The 19,503-nt window shown below is 59.5% G+C and overlaps 2 protein-coding genes across 8 annotated transcripts in view; both read right to left on the reverse strand.

Moving 5' to 3' along the window:
• Positions 1-10,503, reverse strand: part of IPO13 (importin 13) — a 30,308-nt gene extending 19,805 nt beyond the window's left edge. Inside the window, exons 1-2 of one of the 4 annotated variants that reach the window (XR_011727061.1) lie at positions 10,135-10,501; positions 492-1,228 (exon numbers count right to left, since the gene is read on the reverse strand). Coding sequence is in view for 3 of the 4 variants with exons in the window: in XM_071750336.1 (XP_071606437.1) it covers positions 492-1,228; positions 10,135-10,203 (806 nt within the window). In the remaining variant the exon portion in view is untranslated. Of the gene's footprint in view, positions 1-491; positions 1,229-10,134 lie in introns of all 4 variants that reach the window. The other 3 variants (XM_071750336.1, XM_071750338.1, XM_071750339.1) reach the window with 3 other exon arrangements.
• A 178-nt stretch (positions 10,504-10,681) lies between these two features.
• ARTN (artemin) lies at positions 10,682-17,010 on the reverse strand. Of its 4 annotated transcripts, none has more exons than XM_071750392.1 (4): positions 16,926-17,010; positions 12,721-12,791; positions 12,398-12,587; positions 10,682-12,045 (listed from the first exon to the last, which is right to left on the reverse strand). In XM_071750392.1, the coding sequence occupies exons 2-4, from the start codon at positions 12,784-12,786 to the stop codon at positions 11,609-11,611; spliced, it is 693 nt and encodes a 230-aa protein (XP_071606493.1). In that variant the 5' UTR covers positions 12,787-12,791; positions 16,926-17,010; the 3' UTR covers positions 10,682-11,608. The 4 variants fall into 4 exon arrangements, with proteins under 4 accessions (XP_071606493.1, XP_071606490.1, XP_071606492.1 ...); XM_071750389.1 differs by lacking the exon at positions 16,926-17,010 and adding an exon at positions 15,797-15,901; XM_071750391.1 differs by lacking the exon at positions 16,926-17,010 and adding an exon at positions 15,147-15,229.
• Positions 17,011-19,503: the final 2,493 nt, after the last annotated feature.

Consider the following 19,503-nt stretch of genomic DNA (forward strand, 5'->3'; position numbering starts at 1 on the left):
GCCACAAACAAAGGATGAGTCCTCAGCTGGCATGAGTGGTTGGAGCTGGGAGGAGGGTGAAGACTGACAGGTCTAATTTTGTTATCTCTGCATCAATTCATCTCCTTGGTTGGACCGGCAGTACAAGGCAGAGGATGGTCTCTGTAATCCCACTGGCCAGAGCTGGGGAGCTGCTCCCTGGTTGGACACTGCAGGGTCTGACACAAGGAATCAGAAGGGAGCATCCTCTGCTTCAGGGGAGGAGAGCGGACATGGGCTGCAGCTGCCCACATGGTCTCAAGTCAGCCATGGTGCAAAGACTTCTAGGACCAACCATGAGAAACCAGGAACCTTGGGCTGCTTTTAACATCTCCCACTTCCAAACCCTGTTGTCAACATCTCCAGAGTTGAGGGTAGCTAGAAAAAAGCCTGACATTTTCCCTCCCCACCCCATTCCCTCACTGATGCCCAGGAGCACCAGCCCACAGTGCACAGGAGAGGCTGCCCCTTACCTCTGGGCATCAGGCTGGGAAATGGCATTGACAACAGCCTCCACCGCTGTGTCAAACAGCTCTGGGTCCTGCAGAGAGGTGAAAGCTGCCTGGATCAGGTTCTCGCAGTCCATCAGTGGGATCTCCAGCTGCACCCAGCTGGAGAAGCACTTCAACACCTTCTGCTTGATGAAACCTGGGGAGTCCTGCTGCTGCAGCAGCTGCTCCAACAAAGGGAAGACAGAGCCACACTCCTGCGCCAGGACACTGCGCACCTGGCCCTTGCGGTACTGCGGCAGGCGGCTGGTCTGAAACTCCTCGGGCAGCACCGTCAGCAGCTCCAGCAGCGCCAGGCACCGCGCTCGCCCATCCACGTTGGAGTCCTCCGCCTGGAACATGCGCACCATGTCAGCCACGGCACAGGGCCATGCTTCTGGCATCATGCTGAGGGCCAGGGAGGCCAGGGCCACGCACAGCCGGGTCAGGACGATCTTGGAGCCGCTGGCGAAGCGGGTGATGTGGGTAAAGAGCTGAGACTTGAGGGTCTCATATTGGTCGGCCGGGATGTCGTTCCAGTAACGGGAGATTTTAATGTGGAGAGCGCTGGCACCAAAGTACTGGATCTCAGGCACCTTGTCCATGTTGAGAAGCAGCCAGCTGAAGTGCCAGGCCTGGGGAGAGACCTGTGCCTGCATCAACCATTTCTGAGCCAAGTTCTTGTTCTCGATGTTTGGGTCGTAATACAGCTGATGAAGGGCCTGGAAGAGAGAGGGAAGCATCCTAGAGCAGCTGAGGAGCACAACCCTGGCCAATCCCTCCATGGGAGGGCTCTCTGGGAATACTCACCAGCATGGAGCTCAGCCCACCCCTGTCCCTTGTCAGCCTGCCCTGGCTGGTCTCCCTCCTTGGGATCTCAGTGACACAAGAGGGATCCAGCAGTGGGTGAGGACCTGCACAGCCTTCTTGCCCTCCTCCTCTCAAGTAGCGCTCTGGAAATTTCTCTTCCTTAGTCATCTCCCATCATCAACTTCACTCATGCTGAACTCACCTGTCTCCCTGCTGATGCAACATCACAGGGGTGGGCACAGGAGGGCTGTAAGGGACATGATGGTCCAGCACTTCTGCATCCTACCTGCACCCACTCTTAGAAAGGTGCTGTGGATGCACCAGCTCTCAGACAGAATACGTGTCCCAAAGCTAGTATCTGGGAGCTCAAGAAATGCAGGAGACACACTGCTGCAAATATTTTCATCTGTCAGGTTGTACAGAGTCCTGGAAACCCACAGACACCAAACTCAGGGATTAAATCCTCCTGAGAGTCCCTTTGAAGTACTGCCAAACACGCCCAGTTACAGCTGGGCCAAGAGAGCTGGCATATAACCCTGCCACCACCTCCTAGGACAGGCCAGGGCTGCTCACTCCATCTCCCTTTAAAGAGAACATCACTTACCTGTTCTGACAGCTCTGGGAGATCTGGTTACTGCTTTGCAGAGCTCAGATTCATATGAATAGCCTCACACAGGCAGCAAGCTTTTATTTGCAGAGGAATATTATATAGATCTTAAGGACAACATTCATCGGTTACTTATCCCAAGGGGGTGCAATAGTCAACCAGCAATGTCCTCACTCATGGAATGGGACAGAACTACCCTTTGCCTGAACTCCATTTCCAGCAGTGCCTGGCACAGAGTGGTTCATTGCAAACCCCTGACAGCATGTACCAGGAGTAAAGCAAAGCAATGGCATTTGTCAGACTATCAGGTACCTGTCATGCCCTACCATCAAATCAGAGGATGATTCCAGCAGGTGCAGAGGATTTTTCTGTCCCCATCCTGGCTTCAGGTCTCAAATATCCTTCTCCTCCCTAAAAAGCTCTATGAAATTCTTGTTTGGCTCTTGTACCCAGGAGAGGATTTAAACCCTATTTTTAAGCATGCAGAGCTGGCAGCCTGGGGCACAGGAACAAGCATCCCAAGAAAGCATTTGTGCCTCCTGCTGCTTCCCAGCACAAGACCACAAAACAGGACAAAATAGCAGGAACCTTAAAGAGATGGCATTGCCTGGGCCATCATTTTGAAACGTTCAGGATTTTGTGGTGGGGGAAAATGAGGATAATGTCTTTGTGAGGAAGAAAGAGGTTAGGGGAAGAGCCAGACAGTGCAGGCTGCAGAGAGACAGGCATCTGTCCCAGTAAAAGATGTAACCTGACACAGAAAAGGTTAACCCTAGATAAGCAAACCTGGTGAGAGTGAACTCCATCCCAAGAGAGTGGCGAAAGGGAGCCTACGAGTTAGTAGCAGCTATCTGAAACTTTGCTCTGGTTTTGGACCTCTCAGACTCTCGCCTCAGCTGCCAGGACAGAGCTAAGCACCATCATCCCCTCCCTTCAAATAAACAATTTACTTTGCTGTGGAGCAGTAGCTGCAGATGTGCTAAAAGCTCAACCACTGCTGGGGGTAGGAACCTGGCTCCTACCCCTGCTCTTCTGCTGAAGACTGAGTCATCCTGCAGCAGGGCTGGAGCTGGAGCTCCCAACTATCTCCTCCATTACCAGCTCAGTCTCTTATTTGCTCTCGTAAGAGCTTGCTGCTTCATTTCTTTCCAAAAGAAATCTCAATTGAGATTCCCAGAGGTGGTGGCAGCCCACTCTTCTCCTTCCCCACTTGCTGGGCAACCCATCAAGGTACAAAGGCTGGCAGTAGTCCTCTCCACCTGCTCCCTAGCCCAGGAACCCTCCCCACCTCCTCCCAGCCTCTCCATCTACACTCCCACATGTTCCTTAATTGATTGGTTTCTTCTATTTTGAATAGTCTTCCTGCTAACACTTAAAAAAATTGTGGGGAAAGAAACCCCATATCACATATAAGGAGGCACAAGCAGGGTATGTGCCCTGGGAGCTCTCACCTCTAATCCAGTGCAGGGTTTGTATAGCACAGACTGCATCACGTGTGGAAGACAGACCTGGACTCCAGTGCTGGGTTTCCAGCCCACAGGGTCCCCAGGCTGGCTTCAGGGCTGCTGCTTCATGGTGTGACAGCAAGGAATTGTGCAGGGAGAGCGTGGCACTGGGCACACTCCAGGCACACCAAAGAGAGGTGTGTGCAGGGTGAGCCTTCTACAGCACTGGGGTGACAGGGAGGGTGGCAGGGCAGCAGGGCAGGGGCTGGTGTACACAGCTAACCCCCGGGGAGCAGCTGCAGGCTCATCCTCCTGCTTGCCTGAGGCTCACAGTTCTGCTGGCCAAGGCCTGAGCCAGCCGCTGCCTCCCAGCAAGCAGAACCTTGTGCTTTTATGGGATCACCCGACTGAAGGGAGAGGAGTGAGCAGCCAGGAAGAGCCCAGCATGAGGCCAAGGCATGAGCATCCTGCCTGCAGCCCCAACAGCAGAGACTCTGGCAGTGCCTAAGACAAAAAAACCCCAACAGCTGCTGCATCATCACGATGGCAAAGAGGGAACATTATCATAGATGTTCCCCTAAATGTTCATGCTGAGGAGATGTCACAGTTACTTTATTAGAGTAACAGTGAGCAATCAGGTTGTAAAACCCTCCTCAGGCAGGGTCTGCTTTCCAGCCATGCAGATGGCTCTTCCACCACCATCACCCCAGCACTTCACATCCTTCATGCTCTGTCCACCCTGAAGTGGTGCCCACTGTCACCAGTTAGTTCTTCAGAGAGATATCCATTGCCCAGCAACACCACCCCAGAGTCCCACTCCTCTGCAGGAAGACTCTGGGGAGGTTTCCAGCAGAGGCCTCAGGGAACATGTGCTGGAGCATCCACCCTTCAGCACCTCGAGGAGAGAGGGTGAGCAGCAAGACAACAGGTCTACCAACTATGCTGAGTTATTTAAAGGGTGGAAACAAAGCTGATGTTGAAGAGCTACACTGCAAGCTGTTGAAAGTAAGAAGAATATTCTGGAAAAACATGGCTGCTGGTTTTCTTGCCCCCCTTCCCCTATCACCCTGCCCACAAAGGAACCAGCAGTGATGACTCCTGGCTGGAGCATGGCTGTTCCTGCCTGCATGCAGGATGCCAGGTAGAGAGGCAAGACAGCTTGTGTCCCGGGGCTACCAATAGTGCACCTATCAGATGCTCTACATGACACAGGAGAGCTTTCCAGAGGACCTTCAAGGATGGGCACCAATACTGGAATGAGCCCAGCTCAAAACAGCAGACAAAACCCCTGGGAGAACACTAGGCTGCTTCCCTAGCCTACCATACACATTAGTTGAGTACCATCCTCTGCTGAAAGCATGGGGCAGGAGGCTGCAAGGCACCATGCCCTGCAGAAGGGTACCTAAATGCCTGGCACATTCCTCCCCTGCAAGGGATGGCACCATCCTCATCCCAAAAGTACTGGCTGCTGTTGGCCTTTGACAGCCAGCACTCTCAGGCCCATCAGGAAGCACAGGAGATGATGAGGGGAACTCATTAGCACCAGGAGGAAGAAGCAGAAGGCATGAAATCAGGCAGTGACATCTACCAGGGAGGCTTTGAGCTTTCTGATTTGAATGGGTGGCTGCCACCAGACCTGCCTCCTCCCCAGTGAGACCTGTAATGTGAGAGCTGGTAAACAGCCCGGCTGTCAGCTATGCCCTTTGGCCAGGGAAGGGAGCTTTCTCCAACATCAGCTCTGCTTGGCTGAAAATAATTCAAGCTTGTTATGATGGCTCTTCCCTGCCCTAAAAAGCCATGGCCAAAGTCTCCATTAGACTCTAGATACTGGGGTGGTATCAGCTGCTCTGGAGAGCCAGAAGTGAACTGCCTTGGGGCAGGGGAGCTTGGCCAAAGGACACAAGTCAGAGGTTCCACGCTGGTCACTTCATACAGTGAGAGGGGATCAAGAGTTATTATCAAGAAAATGCAACTGATATTAGCTCACAGTCTGCTATGACAAGGGAAAAGGAGATGCTATGAGCCCAGCATCTCCCAGCCCTCACCCCTTAGAGCTTCTTCAGGTAGCCCAGAGCCCACTTGCTGTCTCTGCAACTGCACCACAAAAATCCATCACCACAGGGTCCCCAGCAGAGGAGTGCTGTGGCTGTGCCATTTGTGAGGTGACAAGAGGAGCGTCAGAGGTGCTGCTCTGGCCCCACAGAGCAGGAGCATGCTGCCTGCCATTTTGGGGGGGCTCCACAGAGAGACAGGTCCCCCCCATGGGCCAGTCTGCCAGAGCTAATGGAGGAAACAGCAGGTAGAGCTCTGAGGTCTGCAACCCAGCAGGGAAAAGAGCAAGCTGCAAAACACAGTCCTGTTCTGCTCCCTGCCCCATGCCCACAGCCACAGCTCTCCAGGCCATCACCCCTGCCTCCCCTTACCCCACAGCAGCCACCTCCCCATCCTCCCCTGCCATGGGGGGCTGGGCTGAGCAGCCGGCAGCCCTGGGAAGGCAGCAGCCTGCTGAGGCACTGAGCACAGCAAATGGATGCAAAATCAAGCTATGTGTGTGCTGCCAGGCATGCTGCTCCTACTCAAGGCACCACACTTTGCCAGTGGTCCTAAAGAAGGGGCTTCTTTCCCTCATTCCTAACAAGAGATGCTGCCACTTCACAGCCTTCTTGTAGTCCAGCTTCCTACACCAAGTCCTTGGCTGTCTGGAAGAGGTTGTGGCCCAGACATGGCTCAGCACCCTCAGCATCCCTCCTGCTGCTTCACTGCCAGCAGCCCTTTGCAGAGAACAGCATAGTCCCCAGCAGGGATGGGGGCTGTAGGAGACAGTGGTGGTGGCTGGGGTCCTGCACAAGCAAAGGGTAAGCAGGACCAGAGAGGAAGCCTGTGACCACAGGGCTCAGGATGAGTTTCAAAGGCAGCCCAAACACCTCTGTCCACCATCTCGTGTTTCTACCCATCACTTCAGTGAACAAATCTTCAAGCATTTTGAGAGTAATTCCCAGACATCCACATGTCAGTCTCACCCATTCCTGCTCCATAAGATGTCAGAGTTGACATGAGGTTCCAGTGATGGCCCTTGCAGGGCAAAGCCAAGCCCTGGCAAAAGCACCCCTGACAGTGATGCACGAGAGGGGGGCACCATTTCCCCATCCGGACATATCCATATTTCTCTTGATCAGATTTCAGATGATAGGCAATAACCTTTATGTGAAGAAAGCAGATGCCCTTGGGTTTCTCCTCCCCATCCTCCCGGGTGGAAGGCAGCCCCAGCAGCTGCACATCCCTGAGGCTCAGCATCTCCAAGGAGCAGTGATCAAAGCCACCCCTCTCCCGTCACGGTAGGTTCTGGATGTCAGCTCTGTAACTCCCCGCCTACCCATCCTGCCAGAGAGACTGTGCATTCATCAGGCATCTCCAGAGAGGCACACAGCAATCTGGAAGGCCCAGAGACGCCAGACCGCTAATGTGCTAGGGAAAAGACGTCAGCGAGTATTACAAACACCCCAGAGGATGAAAGGCAGGCCAAGGAAGGAAAGACCTGGAAGGAATCAAAAAAAAAAAAAAAAAAGGAGGGCAAGAGCAGGCACTTGGGAAATTCACAGAGAAATGGCACTGCCTTCTTGTTTCAAAAAGGGGGATATTGCTGGAGCAGATTCAACTGCACTGAAAACTGGTAAAGGGTGATTTGGATTCCCATTCTGTCCAACACCACCAACACTGTCATGTGCTGCCACCCCTAACCTAGGAGAGACCAAACATGCAAGGCACAAGTCCTGCTAGTGCACTGCTCCTCCATGACAGACACAGCCAGCAAGGACTGAACGCCTGCAGTTCATCTTCTCTGAAGCAGAGTTTAGACTGCAGCAGGAGGGTCACGTCCCCAGGACAGCATCTCCCCATCACCAGGCTGTCAGTCATGCCAGGCACAGACACAGGTCACACAAAAGCCCATGCGGGTCATTTACCAGATGGCACCGTTTAAGCATGAGCATCCTCGCAGCCTGAAACCCTCGCCTGGCCTTGCCTTCCCTTCCCTCCAAGTCTTCCCTTCTCTCCAAGCCTTCCCTTCCCTCCAAGCCTTCCAACTGCAGCAGAAGAGCCCAGCTCAGTAGCAGGTGCAGGAGAGGAAGAGCCAGCCCAGAGCTGCCGGCTGCCCAGCAGGTCCATGTAGCATGGCCACGCCAGCCTGCTCTGGCTGTGCTGAAGCCAGAGCAGCATCTAGGTCAGGCACAGAAGAAAACAAAAAGCAGCTGAGCAGCCCTCAGCTGGGACTGGTGGATGCTGTACCACAACAGCTCAGCCCAGCATGGCCCCACTCCTTCCCTGTATCAAGGGAATGCTCCCTATGAAAAAAAAAAAAAAAAAAAAAAAAAAAAAAAAAAGGGGGAAAAAAAATACAAAGAGCAAATTTCAGATGTTTCCTGAAGTGCAGCACCTGACACCTCCTCAGGAAGAGGCAGCTGTCTGCCTGCTGCCTATGGGCTCTCAGACCTGCCAGCTTGGGCCCAGCCTACGGCATCTGCACCCTCCCACCTCCTTGCAACCCCTGCTCACACCTGGAGGGATCCAACCAGATTTCTCTGGCGTAGGTCACATCAGATAAATGAAGCAATGATCCTCTTCAGCTATATGGGCAGCCAGAGCCCTGCAGAACTGCAGGGGCATTTCCTCATCATGCATAACAACAGTGGTGGTACAGAAGGATCTTCCAGGGACATGAGCCCTCTCCACAGAACCCATCAGAAGAGCATGACGGGCAGTCTCACCAAAGACTTCTTTGGCTACAGCTGTCACATGTGATGACTTCCACAACAGATGACCTGGAGAAGCCTCGACCCTCTGACTTTCAAGATAACCAGCTCCTTACCCTGTTTCTAACCCCAGCACTAACTGACTCAGAGTGAAGTCAAACCCTGACTTTAATCAGTATTCAGTGTTATTAATAGAACCATGCCAGTAGGCAGAAGATCCCAGGCCAGGAGAAGAACCATTTATCTTCCAGCATCACCTCTCACAAAGCAGCTTTACCCACCTGCCTCCCACCAGCCCAGCCCTCAGCAAATCCCACCTCTCCTTTGCTTTGTATGAGAAAACACCCCACAGCTCTCTTTGGAAAAGGCAGACACAGGAGGGCTCTGAGCGGCTAAACCTCCCAAGTTTTTTCTGATGCCACCTTCATTTCTTCCTTTCCCCTGGCAGGGACCATAAGACTGCCCCCAGGCAGCAGCTCAAAGCCCCACCACGATCCACAGCCATCCACAGCAGCACCTTCAGATGGCAACACCACCAAGATGGCAAAGCCTTTGGAGACTGGGAAAAGCCAGGCAGGCTGGGGGAGGGGAGCTGAAGCATCCTAGAGGGCATCTTTGCCTCCTCCCTCCCAGGCAGCAGGAGACTAAATCCAGAGAAGTGCAGTGAGGGCAAGATGCCTCTCGGCACAGCCCCAACTTGCCCAGCAGTGCTGGGTGCCCACCACCCTGGCACTGCCCACCCTTCCCAGGCAAGTGTGTGCTTCATTGTTAGTGCAAACAAAGGAGTGGTTTGTGTCTGCTGAAGAGAAAGGAAGTCAGAGGCAAAATCATCCAGCAGCCCTGGATATAGGCAGATTAAGCTGCAGAAGGTTGCATTAATGTAGCATTTTCCAGACATCAGTTAATCCCCCTGGCTCTGCTCTGTCTCCATCTCCCTGGTAGAGATGGCCTATCTCACCTGCAGCCATAAAGGCAATCAGTGCCCCCTTACAAACCTGATATCCCTGACCCTGAGACCTCTCGCAAGGCCAGGCCAGCTGCTGGAGATGGACTGGTAGGAAATGTAAACCATGTGCCCACCAGCACACCCGTGGGCATCTCTTTGGCAAAGAATTTGGTCTATTCTTATCGAAGAAAAATGAGGACACTGGGATTCCCACTGGCTGTCTGGGGACTGGGCTACGGATCAGTGGGGCTGTTGGCCTCTTAGCAGATGTCTGTCTAAAGTGTGAGTGAGCAGATCTCCTGCTGTTTGCCCTTCAGGGATGTACCCTCTGCTGCCCTGCCCCCAACATCTCCAAGATGGCCCAAGGGAAGGGTTTTGCACAGCTGTCTTCCCTAGAACTCTCTGGGGTGCCCTGTTCTGTCTCCATGATGAGCCCCAGGTCATTTGGAGGCTTCTCAGAATTCTTCGCAGCAACAGTGGAATGCTAGCATTCCTCGGTTTGCCCTGGCCATTCCCTGGATCCCAGATTTCGGCAATCACAACCTCGCTCCTCGCTGCCCTACAGCTGCCCTTAGGAGGACCTCGAGCATCGGCAAGGACCATGGGGACTGTATCGATCCAGGTTTAGAGAGGCACCACCGGGCCATCCACCCTCTGAAGGCTTTTCCCAACAATTTTCAGCACCTGGCGATAGCCCGGCCGCCCGGCCCCGCCACCTTCCCAGCCTGATGGTGACATTGATAACGTCGGGGGCAACCAGAACCAGACCTCTAGGTTCTCCCTGCCCAGAGGACGCCCGTCGGAGACAGAACCCCTCCTTTCTGCTCCCATTTCTGCCACATCATTTTCCCTTCCCCGAGCTGCCCCGGCGCGGAGGAGCCGGCAGATCCACCTCCTGCACCGTACACCGCGTCCCAGCAGCGGAGCGGGACAGGACGGGGCGGGCGGGGGGATGGGACTCGGCCCCGCCGAGCAGGTGCCCCCCGAGCCGCAGCCCCCGCAGCATCCGCATCCCGCAGCCCCCGCCCCTGCCCTGCCAACGTCGCGGGTGAGCTAGAAGCGACGGACTCACCTTCTCCACGTTCTCCACGGTGAAGTCCAGGCCCTGCGGCGGCGGCGGCGCCTCCGCCCTCCGCTCCATGGCTGCGGCGGCGCTCAGAAGGCGGCGGTGGCGGCGGCGGCGGCGGGCGGGCGACAGCGGCGGCGCAGGGGCAGCCGCATCGCGACGGGACCCGCCTCCCCGCCCCGGGGAGGGCGGCGGCACCGGGGCGGTTCAGCTGGGCTGGGCTCGGTGGGCTCGGCGGGCAGCAACCGTAGGGCCGGGACGCACCGCCCGGACACCCCAACCGGCTCGGCTGCCCCGCTCCGCCCCGGTACCGATGGGCCCCGCAGGCGCGGCCGGACAGCCCGGGCCCTGCCGCCGCACCGCACCGCACCGCACGCCGGGAGACGTAGTCCAGGCCCGGGAGCGTCCCCTGCCGGGCACCGGTACCGAGCGCCGGTCTCGCTCTCCGCGCCTGGGGCGGGCGGTGCCGGAGGCGGCTCTGCTCTTTACCGCCCCCCCCGCGGGTCCGACAGCCGGGAACCCCCGGCCCCCACCGGCACGGGCACACGCAGGGTTTGGACTCACAGCCCATCACTTTATTGCTACAGGAAAAGGCGACTGTACAAAAATAGAGTTTATCCCTCAAATTTTACAAATAATAGAAAAAAAGGGGGCTGGGGGCACGGGACTCCGGGGGAGGGGGCCGGGGCGCTGCCCAGAGCTTCACAGCAGCGTTACGGTTAAATTATCCCCGCCCCCGCAGGCCGAAGTCATAAATAGGAGCTGCCGCTCGAGAACAATAAATAAATAATTTAGAGTAATAAATAGTTCAGTGCCGCAGCACTGCGGGGGCAGCGGAGGGACCTTGCCACGCCACTGGGAATTGGGCAGGGGTCCCGGCAGGTGCCCGTGCCCTGCAGCCCTGCAAAGCACCGGAACGGCTGCCAGCTCGGGTGCAGGTCCCCAATCCCTCACTGGCATGGTTTAGCCCCGCTGCAACCCTGTCCTCAGGCATGGCATCTCCAGCCACCACCAGCCCCAGGGTGCCTGAGGGGGCACGGGGGTTTAACCCCCTTTCTGACCCCCCCTGAAGTTTGGGTAATACTTGGCCCCAGCCCCCTTCCACAAAAGGGGTGTGGGAACACCAATCCAGGTGGGGCGCAGGCAAGCCAGGTGCTGCTGGTGGGCATTGAGTTGGCAGAGCCCCGCGAGCAGCAGGGATGCTCCATGCCCCTTCCAGCTCCTCTCCCAAAGCTGAACCAGGGTGCACCCAGGCAGCACACCACGTAGCTGGTGGCACCAGCTTCTTGGCACTGAGCAGGAGGGGGTTCAGCCACTTACACCCTGTCACGGCTCCATCTCGCTCAATCCCTCATGGCCATATAAAGCCAAGTGCACCGATCTCTGCCAGTCTCATCCTTCAAGCATCAATGCTGCTGTATACCATGGGACTGGGTCTGCCAGCATGCATCAAGCCAGGGCCGAGCCGGCGGCCCCCTCCTCAGCCAATACAGCTGCACTCAGCCGCCGACAACTTCTCCACTGTCTGCCACGTGTTCTGCACGTCCATGAAGGAGACAGCCTCATAACGGGTGGGACGACAACAGGGGTGGCTGAGGACCCGCTCCTGTGGCCCTGGGGTGATGAGTTGCTGCCTCAGCAGGCTACCCAGTGTCAGGTCATAGTTGCTGCGTGCCCGATGACAGGACCCACTGCAGTACTTGAAGAGCACAATCTCATCTGAGTTGAAGCCCAGGCCCAGGTCGCGCACCTTCACCATCAGGTTGCGGATGTGGCAGTTGCGCCCACGGGACCCCCGTGACGATTTTCGTGCCCCCTTCTTGGCTTTACTGGTGCCTGACGGTGACCGTTCAGCACGCAGCAGCAGATCCTCTGCCAGTTCTGTGGTGCCTGGGTCACTTGTTGTTGCATTGTCTCCTGCACACAGAGGGATGCCTGTCAGACCCTATCCTGCACCCACCACCCTCCTGGGGCCTGTTAAGCCTTCCTGTCCCCAACCATGACCTGCAGCCCCCTCCTGACCACCCGCCATTGTACTGGCTGTGTGCCCACAGACTGGTGGGGTCAGTGGGCACCCAGCCAAGCATCCTCTGATCCCCACAGCTCTGGCACCATCCCCAGCACGAAATACATCATCCCATGTGTTTGGCCCCCCCAGCCCCGATGTGTAGCCCTTCACAGGGTGGGACTCCCACAACAGCCCCCAACCACCCATGCCCCACACTCGGGGCTACTGTGCCCAGCCTGGGGGTCCTGACACAACACACACCATATATCTGACTCCAGGCAGCAGCGAGTGGTACCTCCACATCATCCTCCACAGCTGGGCTGGCAGTGGCCATGCCCCGAGGTGTAGGAGGTGCCTCCAGTGTCTCATTGTAGTGTGGCATTTGCAAGGTGCCCACAGCCATCCCAGACAGCAGTGAGAGGATAGCAAGAAACCCCCACAGTGTCCCCTCCTGCAACAAAGCACAGTACAGTGGGGTGAGACCCGATGAGGTTTCCCACACCAGGGACAAGGCTCCATGAGCTGGGGATGGGGACCAGAATGTGTGATCCCAGCAATGGTGGCCAGCCAGGCCTGGGGCTTACCTTGGGCTGTGGGTGCATGGAGGGTCCTGCAGGTCTCAGCTCTGGTGGCCCTGCTCGCTGCTCCATGCTGGCTGCAAGCGCAGAGGTGGGGGTTAGTGCCCACACGGAGGGGATGGGGTGGGCATGAAGCTGGCCAGCTGAGAGCTGGCACACTTCTCCCCTGCCCCTGCCAAGCATGCCAGCCACTCCCTCATCCCCCAAAACCCTGCAATGCCTCCTGCACTCCATGCATGAACCCTCCACCATCCCATCCCCACACAGCAGGGCACCATCATTACCCCATGAACCCCTTCCAAGAGATTTGGCAGCTGGGGTGTTTCAGCCTTCACCCACCGCTTCTGATGGGGATGCAGCCACCTCCTCACATGAGCAGCCCGGGATGCCAGGCTGGGCTGTGAGGCAGCAGCTGGGGTTGGAAGCACTGTGGGGGGGCCCTTTCCCATGGCCCTTCCCTGGGAATGTTTTTCTTGCTCACAGTGGGAGCCTGACCTTGGAAACTCCAAATCCATTAGTGCGGGGTCCTTGGGTGAAGCTGCCCACTAGCCCCGTGCTGGCTCCCCAGCCCACTGCCTGCTCCGAGCTGGGATGTGCAGCCCCAGAGCACCCTAGGCAGCTCCTGTGGGGACATGGCAGGGCATGGGGAGCCACACTGTGCTCATTACAGTCACTCATCCTGACACCACTGCCCAGTGTCTGCTATCCTGACACACACAGTGGAATTTGGTCCCCACCATGCAGAGCAGTGAGCACAGTCTCAGGGGAGTGCTGTCCTGTGAGAGGTGCAGGGGCAACTTCCAGTCTTCAGCTACATCTGGCATCTCCTTTCCCAGCTCCCCTGAAGTGCAAGGAGACCCCTGTTCCCCAGCGTCCCAAGCAAGGATCCCCCAGAGGTGGCTCCCAAGGGAGCTTGAATCCTCCTTGGCCTGCCTGCTGTATCCTCTGTCTTTCAGGACAAGTCTGTCTCGTTTGGAGCTCCTGCAGTGGGGAGTTCTCCCATCCCCTACCTTGCTTTTCCCTGGCATGTCCCAGGTGCTTCCTTAAAAAGATGGAAAGGGACAGGCTGAGAAAAATAGTCCTGGCCAGAAAATGAAGGGACATGGCTGGGCACCTCTGGGAGAAAAAAGTTCCCAAAGTTCCCCCAGTATTTCAGGTGATGGTCCCCAAGCCCCAACTCCTGTATCTGTTGCCACCCTGCACGGGTCACACCATGGCAAGAGGCTGCGATGGGCATTTCCAGGCCCGTGTGCCTCCTCCGGGGGCCGTGCACCAGGCAGGACACGTCCCGGTGCAAACAGGGCTGGCACCGGCCCCCGGCCCCTCCGCAGCCCGGCCAAGCGCAGCTCAGGCAGCACGTCGCTCCATGGCGGTCCGTGGCCCCGGGCCAGCCGCTGCTGCCAGGTCATGATTTTCCCAGGCAGGCACCCCCGGAGAGGGCAGGCGAGGGTCCCCCCGCCCCACTGGAGGGGACGGGGCCCTCGCCCGTTCCTCGCTCCCTCGACCAGCTGCCCGTCGCTTCCTGAATAGCGGCGGGACGGGTCGCAATGGGACGAAGCGGGATAGGACTGGACGGGAGGGAGCAGCCTGTGCAGTTCAGGCTTCTCCCGTCCGGCGGCAGCACAGCCCCGGGCTCTGCCGAACGAGCGCTGCCGGCAGGGCGCCGGGCGAGGGCAGCCTCCCCTCGGACCCTGGAGTCCGGGAGACCCGAAGTCGGGGCTATGGACGTGCTCTGCCAATGTCTCCGCAAACGCGGAGCCCCGTTGCCGGGGGCAGCTCCCCGAACGCACAGAATCACAGCCCACTCTTGCTCCGCAGCCCCGCTCGGTCCCTGCTTTCCCCCAGCGCGGGCAGGGCTGAGACGAACTCCTGGGCACCCCACGGGGGTGCCAGACCTGAACACCCCACGGCTCCCGCAGCGGGGGCATGTGGCTGGGGTTCTGTCCCTGCCGCGGCTGCAAGACCCCAGATGGGCCATTACCAGGCACAGGAGCCCTTTCTGGAACAAGGATACATGTGAGGACCTGCCTGACCCTCCCGGCCACATGTGTCCCCGGCCACATGTGACCCTCCCGGCTCACATGTTGAGCAACAGCGCCCTGGGGTAAGCCCTGTACGGGTCACCCCAAACCAGCAGTGCAGAGTCCTGCAAGAGCCCCTCTGCCCGGTCTGTGTACAAGGCGCTGAGGAGCCACGGGTGCCCCCTGGGCGGCACACCAGGTCCCCGGGGGAGGCAGAAGCCATTCTCAAAGCGCATCAACGCCGCACCAATGGGTACCTTAGCCCCCGGGTGAGGGTCTTAGATCATGGAGTGGCCGCTTTTGGAAGAAGGCTATGCTGGGGCATTGCTGACCCCTGCTCGCCCTGCTAGCCCTGCACCTGCGGGTCCTGCCTGGCAGCACGGAGAGGTGCCCGGAGACCCCCACGAGTACCTGCGGTTGCTGGTGGGGCTGGCGGCGGCCCGGCATCGCCCCACGCCGCCCTAGGCAGAAGCAGTGACGGGGGGATGGGGGGGGCAGAAATCAGCTCCACGTATTACGAGGAGCTGGCACCCGCGCCTCAGATCCGTGGGAGGCCGGAGTCGGACACGTGGAGCACAGGGGCGAGATGGAACTCGGCCCCAGCCCAGGGAAAACAGAGCCGCAGGGGGTTCGGGCAGTGCCGCCCCAGCGCTCTCCCCGTCGCACCTCTCGGGCAGTTGGAGCACAGACCCGCCCGACGTACCCAAAGGGGCCGGGGCGGGAGCCCAGGGAAGAGGCGGGTGAGGCCGTCCCCATGCCCCCCGGGCACCGGCAGCGGGGTCCCGCCTCTCCCTACCCGGGCAGGGAGCCCCGTCCTCGCCGCAGCCCCGAGCGCTTCCCGCCGCCTGGCCGAGCTCGACACTCCGTGACCTGCTCGGCGGGGACCTGCCCGAGGGCGACCCAAACCCCTTCGCCGCCCAGCGGTTTTTGCCGGGGAGCGGACGACGAATCGGTCTGCCCTCCCGTCCCCCTCGCGGTCCCGGTACGAGACGCCTCCGAGGCCCGGCGCCGCCGGTTGGCTGGGGCGGACCCTACAGCCCGCCGCCCCGGCCCGCACTCACCGTGCCCACGGCGGGGACCATCCCCCGGGCCGCCGCCGCCCCGCATCGCCTCCGCTCCCCGCCGCCCCCCGCCGCCCGCCGCCGCCAGCCGCGCCGGGGCGGGGCGGGGGCGGGGGCCGGCGCTGCCCCGCCGGCACCGGCACCGGCTGCGGGTCCGGCTCCCGCCGCTGCTTGTGTTGCCGCTCCCACTGCGCCTCGGAGTGCGGATCCCTGGTCCCGGTGTACCTCGGGAAGCGGTCCTGGTACGCCTCGGGGTGCGGTGCCGGTGCCGCCGGAGGCGGGCGGGATCGCAGTGCGGGGCAGCAGCGGCTCCATCCCGCTCCCGCTGCCGCCGCCGGTGTCAAATTCCAACCGCCGTCACCTGACCGCCGGGGCGGGCAACGGCACCGGGATCCCGATCCGCACCGGCATCAAGACAAGATCTCAACCGGCATCGCGACCCACACGGCAGCAGCACCAGGACTCCTATCGATAGCACGCGCGGCGGGACCGCCCCGGGACAGTAGCCGCTGCCTACCCGCATCAGCATCGGCTCCGAGCCACCGCCGAGCTCCCGCGAAGACTTGAACCCCGCCTAGAACGGCACCGGGACCACCCGCAGCACCCATCCCCGCCATCACCACCTGCCCGCTGGCCCAGCCCAGGGCCGGCGAACACCTCTCGGCACTGCCGGGCAGGCGGACACGCAGCTCGTACGGACGAAAGGACGGACGGACGCCCCGTGAGCGGGGCTCCTTGCCCCGACAGCCTGCTCACAGCGCCAGCAGGACGGACACACGGACACCCCCGGGGACGAGTTCAGCCCTTCCCGGAATCCTCCGGGAGCAGACCCCCCACGGGGACCCGACGTCGGGTGACAGAGCCCCACGAGGACCCCTGCACACAGCGGGACGCCCGTGGGGGCCCGGCGGGGATGGGTCGGGCAGGTCCAGGCAGGGGACATCCCGGCAGCACCCGGACCGCGGCGGAGCTGATGGCCTCCCACGCACCCCGAGCCGCCGCGGGCCACCGGTGTGCCTGGCGCTCGGTCCGGCCTGACCGGAGGAGGAGTCCGGCCTCCCTGCCCGGCCCCCCGGCCAGGTCCACCCCGGCGGGGCTGCCCGCCTCCCGGCTCCTCCGCCCGCCTTACCTCCGCCGTGTCCCTGCCTGGCTCCGCCGGGGCCCCCGCAGGCCCCGGGGACATGGGGGCCGACTGGCGAGCCGAGCCGAGACCGTGCGAGTCCTTACGTCACCGCTGAGGGCCCTCCACGTCCATCCCGGGGCTCTCGAGTGCTCCTTGCAAACGTGCCAAATCCCAGGGCCGCCTCCGCTCGGCCCCACTTCACACGTGCTCTCCTGGCCGGAGTCGGCCGCCGGGGCACAGCCCAGGCCGGGCAAAGCCCCCGGGGCCAGCCCTCATGGCTCGGCAGGGTCCAGAGGCGGCCGGATGGGCTGTGGGTCCCGGGATGCTGCCGGCCGTGTCATCCGCTCCACCGCCTCGCCTCGACCTCCCCGGGGTTTATGTAACTCCGTGGCTGGAGCGGGGCCAGCGGCTCCATCGCCGGGGCTGGGCCACGGCTCCACACCGGCCCTGTGTGGTCTTTCCCGGCACCTCGGCCCCCCGTGTGGAGTTAGCGGCTTCTCGTGGAACGGCAGCCCAGAGACCCCACGGTTCTGCAGAGGGGACAGACAGCACGTGCGAGCCACCAGCAGAGCCATCCGCCACTTGTCTCATCTCATCGGATTATTCAGCGTGGGGATAACAACTCCTGTGTCCCTCCTGCGGCATCACCTGCCAGGGAATGTGCTGACACAGACTAAGCTGTCCCAGCCACCAGGCAGCTTAGGCGGCAGGAGGCTCTGCCTTGGTGTGGCACTGCACGGCCCTGGTCCCTGCGCACAGCACAGGTAGCTTGACCCAGCCTGTGGCTGTGAGTGGTATCATGTCTGCTAGTGGGACTGCATGGGATGGGGGGGCTCTGCCATGGGGCTGTGCTGCCCCATGGCTTCAGGCCTCTACTATCCTTGATGCCCTCATGATAGCTGGCTGAGGCAACCTTGAATGCCTTGACCCAGCAGAGATTTGGAGGCCCAAGAACATTCCTGGGATGAGGAATGAGCTGGGGAATGGGTAACAAAGAGCAGGGCTGCAGACTAAAGGGGATGCCCACTTGGAAAGTTTCTGTACAAGTGGTATCTCCTGCTTCAGGTTGTCTGCCTGGCCCCATGGGGCTGGCCCCTGCCCTGCCTCCAGGAAGGGCTAACAGTGGAAAGGAAGGCTGCCTCAGAGCTTGGAGACAGCCCCAGGTGCTGGTTCTGTCCTTTCCCACCTTCCCTGTGGGTTGGGCTGGCCCTCACACTACCAGGGCACAGCTGGGATCTTCTGCAGGTGTGATACAGGTGGTGGGCAGTTGCGTTGTGTGGGGGACAGCACACAGTGGCATATTCATGGGAGCCCATACAGGTAGGTTCATGGTATCCCCAGTCCTGTGAAGGGATGGCTGTGCAAAGCCCCTGTCCTCTTCCAGGTGTGCCTCTTCCATCTCTGTGGCCTGGCTCCCTCCTCTTCCCTTGGCCCTTTTCATGGGAGATGTGACCCCACTGCTGCCACCAGCCTCACTGATGTCCTGCCAAGCAGCACCTCCTTCCTGTCCCTTCAAGATCACAGTGGCAGAAGTGGTATGTCCAAGTGCCATACTAGCATCAGGCCACTTTCTCCATTTGAGCTCCAACAAGTATTGGCTCTGCCCTGAGAGTGCTGAGTATGTGCCAAGCCCCACAGGGTGCTGGGGTGCAGGACAGGGTCCCCAGCCCCACATGTCTCCAGATGACCAGCTCCCTGACTTCTGCTCAGAGGCTGGTTTGCTTCATAAGGCACCACCTGTAGCAGCAGCCTGTGCCCCCAAGCTCCAGGGCTGGAGTGATCTGTGTCCCTTAAGCCCCATAGAGCCAGGGCCTGCTGTGACATATGTCCCTGATGATGCCACCCTTGCGTGAGGTGGGATAGGGGTGACGTAGTCTATCCAGATGGCAGGACTGAGCATGTCACAGCCATTGCAGTGTTTGTGTGAGGGCATGGTTGGGTGTGACAAAACATATGTGGGAGAGAGAGCTGTGATGCAGATGGACTGACCAATTGCATCATTCCAGTCTCAGCTATGATGTGGCTCCTTCGGTGACACCTGCTCCAGAACTACTGTCCTTGTCTCTGCCCATCTGAACCTCTCACAGGCTCTCCCTGTATGCCCCAGTCTTAGGCTCTGTGCTCTGCTCCTCCACAGCCCTCCCAAAGCCAGGATGGGGCATGAGCTACCCCTGGTACTGGCCCAGCCAATGGCAGCTGTGGCCTTGCTCTTTAAGGGCTGGGAAGAGAGGACAACAAGAGTTGGAGTAGCTCCAGCATCTTCTTTCTGGAAGGAATCTGGAACTTGCAGCCACACACTCAGGAGGGCTGGGCAGTTGCCTCTGTGGTATCTCATTGTTCCTGGCAGGAAGCCTCCCCATGCATTTAGAAGCTGGCAGGTCTAGCAGACCAGTCCCCCACCTGGAAGCAGCCACCCCGTTCCCTGAGTGATAGGACTGTCTCTGACTTGTCTCTGACTTGTCTGTAGCATCGCTGGAGTTTGCCACTGGAACTATGCTCTTCCTGCTGGGACCTGGCAGGTGTCAGAGCTGGTCACAGCCTTGGCCCCCAGCTTCCTAAACTTCCTTCCCGAACACTGTGACAA

The sequence above is a fragment of the Heliangelus exortis genome, chromosome 8 (genome assembly GCF_036169615.1).
Source record: "Heliangelus exortis chromosome 8, bHelExo1.hap1, whole genome shotgun sequence".
NCBI classification, from domain to species: Eukaryota; Metazoa; Chordata; class Aves; order Apodiformes; family Trochilidae; genus Heliangelus; species Heliangelus exortis.

What these genes read in the sequence shown, in the direction of transcription:
- ARTN (XM_071750388.1), bottom strand. Translation starts at nt 12,966, where the DNA reads ATGGTGGAGGGTTCATGCATGGAGTGCAGGAGGCATTGCAGGGTTTTG. An exon ending in CCATGCACCCACAGCCCAAG is followed by an intron (nt 12,588 to 12,720) that starts GTAAGCCCCAGG and finishes GCTTTGTTGCAG; the next exon opens with GAGGGGACACTGTGGGGGTT. An exon ending in TGCCTGGAGTCAGATATATG is followed by an intron (nt 12,046 to 12,397) that starts GTGTGTGTTGTG and finishes CTCTGTGTGCAG; the next exon opens with GAGACAATGCAACAACAAGT.